This window comes from Charadrius vociferus, unplaced genomic scaffold (genome assembly GCF_000708025.1).
Source record: "Charadrius vociferus isolate BGI_N301 unplaced genomic scaffold, ASM70802v2 scaffold92, whole genome shotgun sequence".
In the NCBI taxonomy this organism is placed as follows: domain Eukaryota; kingdom Metazoa; phylum Chordata; class Aves; order Charadriiformes; family Charadriidae; genus Charadrius; species Charadrius vociferus.
Window position 1 is genome coordinate 4,743,869 of NW_009647874.1, and position 6,837 is coordinate 4,750,705.

Consider the following 6,837-nt stretch of genomic DNA (forward strand, 5'->3'; position numbering starts at 1 on the left):
CAGTGGATGAGGTGGCTGGACGACTCCGTCAATATGAAGAAAGTCTCTCTTCCCCCCTCATCTCAGCTGTTGAGAAACTGTCCCAGAAGGTCCAGCAACTTGAAGAGAGTATGTCCTACTCCCCACCTGTACAGGCCAGCATCTCGGCTATCAGGAGTAGGCGATTCCCTGCTCAAGAGGGAGAATATAGAGGGTACATACCACGAGGCCCCTTGTGGTTTTACCTTCATGACCACAGAGAGGACATGAGGAGGTGGGATGGACAGCCTACCTTGGCCCTACGAGCATGCGTACATGAGCTGCAAGGGAGAACAATCACAAAACGGGATCCCTCCAGGAAAAGTGCTGCTCCCGTGTCCAGCAGACAGCTCCTCAGACAGAGCGGAAGGCTTGATCTCACCTCCGATCCCCTTGAAGGTACTTCCAAGTCATTTCTGCAACAAGTGAGTAACGGATACTATGATCAGGATTAGAGGGGCCCGGCCCCCAGCCAGGTGGGGGAAAGGGGCAACCAGGTTTATTGGACTGTGTGGATTCGATGGCCTGGCACATCTGAGCCACAGGAGTATAAGGCTCTAGTGGACACTGGGGCACAATGTACCTTAATACCATCAAATTACAGAGGGGCAGAACCCATTTGTATTTCTGGAGTGACAGGGGGATCCCAAGAGTTGACTGTACTGGAAGCTGAATTAAACCTAACTGGGAATGAGTGGCAAAAGCATCCTGTTGTGACTGGCCCAGAGGCTCCATGTATCCTTGGCATAGACTATCTCAGGAGAGGATACTTCAAGGACCCAAAAGGATACCGGTGGGCTTTTGGCATAGCTGCCTTGGAGACGGAAGAAACTGAACAGTTATCCGCCTTGCCTGGTCTCTCGGAGGACCCCTCTGTGGTAGGGCTGTTGAGGGTCAAAGAACAACAGGTGCCGATTGCTACCACAATGGTGCATTGACGGCAATATCGCACTAACCGAGACTCTGTGATTCCTATCCATAAGTTGATTCGTCAATCAGAGACTCAAGGAATGATCAGTAAGACTTGTTCACCCTTTAATAGTCCCATATGGCCAGTGCGAAAATCTAATGGAGAATGGAGGCTAACAGTGGATTGTCGTGGCCTGAATGAAGTCACGCCACCGCTGAGCGCTGCCGTGCCGGACATGCTAGAGCTTCAACATGAACTGGAGTCGAAGGCAGCCAAGTGGTATGCAACAATTGATATCGCCAATGTGTTCTTCTCGATCCCTTTGGCGGCAGAGTGCAGGCCACGGTTTGCTTTCACTTGGAGGGGCATCCAATACACCTGGAATCGATTGCCCCAGGGGTGGAAACACAGCCCCACCATTTGCCATGGACTGATCCAGACCACACTGGAACAGGGTGAAGCTCCGGAACATCTGCAGTATATTGATGACATCATTGTATGGGGTGACACAGCAGAAGAAGTTTTTGAGAAAGGGAATAAAATTGTTCAAATTATTCTGAAAGCTGGCTTTGCCATAAAAAGTAAGGTCAAGGGACCTGCACAGGAGATTCAATTTTTAGGAATAAAATGGCAAGATGGACACCATCAGATCCCAATGGATGTGGTCAACAAAATAGCAGCTATGTCTCCACCGACCCGTAAAAAGGAAACACAAGCTTTCTTAGGTGTTGTGGGTTTTTGGAGGATGCACGTTCCAAATTAGTCTGATTGTGAACCCTCTATATCAAGTGACCCAGAAAAAGAATGATTTTAAGTGGGGTCCTGAGCAACGACAAGCTTTCGAACAAATTAAGCAGGAAATAGTTCGTGTAGTAGCCCTGGCGCCAGTCCGAGTGGGACAAGACATTAAAAATGTGCTCTACACTGCAGCCGGGGAGAATGGCCCTACCTGGAGCCTCTGGCAGAAGGGACCAGGGGAGACTCGAGGTCGACCCCTGGGGTTCTGGAGTCGGGGATACAGAGGATCCAAAGCCCATTATACCCCACTATATATGAGAGGAGGCTGGTGGAACTGGGCTTGTTCCACCTGGAATAGAGGTGGCTTAAGGGGGACGTAAGTCCTATGTGCCAGTACTCATCAAGAAGTCAGAAACAGGCTTTTCTCTGCAGTGCATGGTGGAAGGATGAGCAACAATGGGCATCAGTTGAAACGAGAAGGGTTCAGGCTGAATACAAGGAAATACTTATTTCCCATGAGGACAGCTGAGTAGTCTCCAGCCTTGCAGATTTTTCAAAACCGGGCTGGAGAAAGCCCTGAGCAACCTGACCTCAAAGCTGGCCCTGCTTTGAGCAGGTGTTTAGACTAGAGACCTTCTGGAGTCCATTCCAATGTGAATTATCTTATAATTGTATATTATTAAGATGTGATTCTCCAAACCCAAATGTAATTGTATTGTTCTGGCTAGTCCTATTTAATATGGTTTAAGTAACTTGTGTGTGCAATTGTTTGCTAACATCTGGCATTAAAATAGATAATTAAAACATTAATAAAGTGAATATAAATCTTAAATATATTTACAGTCTTGGTAGAACTTGATTTTTAAATAGATTAACACCAATTTCTGTAGTGTATCTTTCTTCTAGACCTTGTGGTTATAAATTCTGGTTCATTTTGTTTTTCCTCTTCAGTCTTTTAAATCCTACCAAGCTTCTAAGTATAGTTCCAAGGATTATAATATTAAACTGAGTGCATCTGTGATGAAGAAAACACTGTAGGCTTAAATATCTCTGAGTAATCCGAGTAGTAAATTAGCTTTAATCACATGCTTGACATATGATGTGTAGTGAATATTGGGAATAGTCCTGTTTTATGTACATCATCTTATTTCTTCAGTTCATTTGGTACCCTTTGAGGGCGATACATCAATATGAAACTTATGGCACTAGTATTGAAAAAGTTACTGTGTACCAGAGACTTGCTCTTTAGAAGTCTGGTCTTTGATTATAGTAACACAGAAACTAGTACTGAAAGAATCAGTAAATGAGGAGAGGGATGAGGTGAGAATTTTTTAATTTAAAAGAGCTGTTTCAAATAATTTAGAAAGGACAGTTCTTTGAATGTTAAGTGTAAGCATTTTAATAAAGAAACACATCTTTCTTTAAATTGGAGATTTCATACTAGCTTTGCTGGAGTCTATGCAAGAGGTTTTGGAGCTGTTCTTTGTTCTAGGGGCAGACCTAAAGGCCTCATTTATAGTGCTTTATGCAAGTGTTTTACACTGATTTCTCTATCCAGTTACCGGCATAGCTATTTAACTTAGAAGCCATCATCGGTAGTGTTCTATCCTGAACTGGGATTTCTCCCTTCATACACTCACAATAATGTTTTCTGTTATGTTACAACTTTAAATGTTGATAAATGACAGATATTTTTGCCCTTGGGCATAATGACCAGCCTAAAATTTACATTAATAAATTAAAATATTAGCAAAGATCTGAAAGACAGGAAATTGATTTTCCTTCAAAAGAAGTGAAAAATCACATTTCAGCTCTTTGCCAACTACCTTCAGTAGACCTGGAGTCAGGCCCTGGGTAAATGAGATACTTGGACATTTCTCCTTCAGTAAAAGATTTGTACTAAAAGCAGAGTAGAATTTGAATTAATAGGAGAAATTCTATGTATAAATCAGCTTTTTTCAGCTTTTAATGTTTAATTAAATTTATAGTTAGATGGTGAATGGTTAGAACAGATGTCCAAAGTGGCGCTAATGAAAGGCACTGTTGATTCTCTGGAAACTGAGATGAAAAGATTGGCAAGAAGAGCACTGGACTCTGAAACTGAGCTGAGCCGACAGGAAGCTGAATATGCTTCACTTAGGTAAGTAAGAGTACATAATTGCATTAGTTTGCAAGTAACGTCAGCCTATGTTCATTAGTTATCATAACTGTTATATAGCTCAAAGGGAAAGGAATTTACGATAGTTGTTCTTATGAGCAATCTTTTTGGAATGAAATTGTTTTCCTTATTGCTTATTTATATGTAAATGTTCTTGGCTTGTTGATATTATGATATGCTGAAAACATCTTCAGTGAAAAAGTAAAATTCGCTCTGAGTTAGGCGCTTTCTATTAGAAGCTGCAGGGATTGATGTTTTTTAGTAAATGATATATGAATTTTAAAATATATTAATTTTTTATTGTTTTTATAGAGGCAAGCAAACACACGTAAACTAATGAGTGTGACGTGTGGTTAGTTTCAGACATCCTCTTCTTAGTCTTGGAGCTTTTTCATGAGAGGAGACAAAACTGAAGCCTTATGAAGGTTTATGGCCTGCTGCTCAACTGGAGTTCCTAACCATGTTCAGAAGCATGTAGTGAGACTAGACTCAGTTGAAGCCTTTAGGGAAGAAAGCATAGGTCAGTGAGTGCAAGATAAAAAAGGATAATTTACTGACTGGAGGGAAAGATCAAGCACGTGTGAAGTTTGTGCAGAGAGATAAGGAGGACTAGATCACAGACTGAACTAGGCCACTGAGCGAACAGAGTGCAAGAGAAGATACTGTGACTTTTTCCTTTTTTATTTCCTTAAATATAATTCAGTTATGCAAACAGTCTCCTAAACCTATATGTCCTTACAAGTGACTGGTGTAGTCGGCGCTTGGGAGTCGTAGTTTTCTTACTGATTTTGATTGGTGGGAATGCTGGGTGCTAGCGTGCAATATTATGCTGGCCCACAATACATTTCTAAGGATACTGTGATTTCTAAAATAACATGAAGTCCTTTGCAAAGCCAGTCCTGAGTTATTGCTGCTTTTATAATAAGTTGTCAGATTTAGGAATACTGTACAAATTGAGTTGTTGAAGATTAGTTGCTGCTAGTAAAATCTTTTAATTTTCCACCCAAACCAGGCTGATAGTTCTCTTCAGTTTCTTCCACAGTTTGAGAATTATTAATATTCTACATGATTTGAATGTACAACTTGGGCATACCTTGAAACAGGTCAAGCATTCCAGTGTATATCCCAAGTGATAATTTTTATTTTCATAATTTTTGAGAAGTTTTTACGTCCACCTGTTGTAAAGAATTCTTACTTTTCTGTGATTCTTTACAGGAGATTAAGATTAACATTAATAAAATATCAAAAATAGTCTAAAATATACAGAAGAATCTTGCTCTTCCTTAAGTTTTGCAACTTCTGTGACATTTCAAAAAGGAAAAAAATAATTTATAAACTTCTGAATTCTCCTGTTTAATGCTTCTGCTTTTCCAGTTTATTGAATGAAAAAACAGAACAGAATCTTTCAGAGACTCTACAAAGCCTTGCTAAGAAAAGATGGGAAATGCAACTTACTCATAAGAAAATTATACTTTTGGATGAAAAAATTGGTGAGTGACAGATACAGTTTTTGTAATAAAATCCAATAGGCTAATTGTTATATTACTGCTTTTTTCTTTTTTTTCTTATGAGTTGAAATAAAAAGTGTTTTCATTCATTAATGGAAGGTTTTTGCATTTAAAAATTGTGTAATAAAGCTCTTGCAAGTAAGTTTCAGTGACTGTACATACTGTCAGCTGAACAATGTGTGTTGGTACCAATGTGCAGTGTCTGAGCATATCAGTTATATTTATGATCCACTAAGGTGGTAGTAGCACGTCTCGGCATCATAAGGTGATGATGATGTAATCAGGAAAACATCCTTTATAGTACATATCTTATATTGTATGTTGTACCTTTTTTATATTATGGGGGAAAATGAGGTGGATACAGGAATTATTATTCCTGTAGAGCCAAGGAATATGTTCTCAATTCCAAAATTACAACTGTATTATGTTAGAAGTCTTCTATTATTTTCTACAGGTGCAGTTGACATAATCTGTTCTCAAATGCAGTGCTGAATTTGTGAAGGGAAAATAAAGCTAACCTATAGCTAATGATATTTAATGTTAGATCTGCCTTATGCTATTAAAATGGAGTCCAAGTGGAGACCAGTTACGAGCGGGGTTTCTCAGGGGTTGGTACTGGGACCAGTGCTGTTCAACGTCTTTGTTGGTGACATGGACAGTGGAATTGAGTTCACCCTTGGCAATTTACGATACCAAGCTGGGTGGCAAGGTAGACACACTGGAGGTGAGGGATGCCATCCAGAGGGACCTGGACAGGCTGGAGAGGTGGGCCCATGCCAACCTCATGGAGTTCAACAAAGCAAATGCAAAGTCCTACATCTCGGTCAGGGCAATCCCAAGCACAAATACAGGCTTAGCGGAGAATGGATCGAGAGCAGCCCTGAGGAGAAGGACCTGGTGTGCTGATTGATGAGAAGCTCAACATGAGCCAGCAACGTTGCAATCGCAGCCCAGGCGGCCAACCGTATCCTGGGCTGCACCAGAAGAAGTGTGGCCAGCAGGTCAAAGGAGGTGATTCTGCCCCTCTACTCCACTCTCGTGAGACCCCCACCTGGACTACTGTGTCCAGCTCTTGAGCCCCCAACATAGGAAAGACATGGACGTGTTGAAGTGGGTCCACAAAGATGATCTGAGGGCTGGATCACCTCTCCTATGAGGAGAGGCTGAAAGAGTTGGGGCTGTTCAGCCTGGAGAAGAGAAGGCTCCAGGGAGATCTTATTGCAGCCTTCCGGTACCTAAAGGGGGCCTACAGGAGAGCTGGGCAGGGACTTTTTACGAGGGCATGTGGTAATAGGATGAGGAGGAATGGCTCCAAACTGGAAGAAGTTAGATTTAGATTAGATATTAGGAAGAAATTTTTCACTGTGAGGCTGGTGAGACACTGGAACAGGTTGCCCATAAAGTTGTGGATGCCCCATCCCTGGAGGTGATCAAGGCCTGGCTGGATGGGACTTCAAGCAACCTGGTCTAGTGGGAGATGTCCCTGCCATAGGCCGGGGGGGTTG

The 6,837-nt window shown here is 41.7% G+C and overlaps 1 protein-coding gene across 1 annotated transcript in view; it reads left to right on the forward strand.

Annotated features, from left to right (window-relative positions):
- Positions 1-6,837, forward strand: part of TSGA10 (testis specific, 10) — a 32,009-nt gene that overhangs the window by 10,041 nt on the left and 15,131 nt on the right. Inside the window, 6 exon segments of the mRNA XM_009883130.1 lie at positions 4-156; positions 769-896; positions 1,002-1,273; positions 1,692-1,821; positions 3,655-3,806; positions 5,199-5,314. Coding sequence (XP_009881432.1) covers positions 4-156; positions 769-896; positions 1,002-1,273; positions 1,692-1,821; positions 3,655-3,806; positions 5,199-5,314 — 951 coding nt within the window.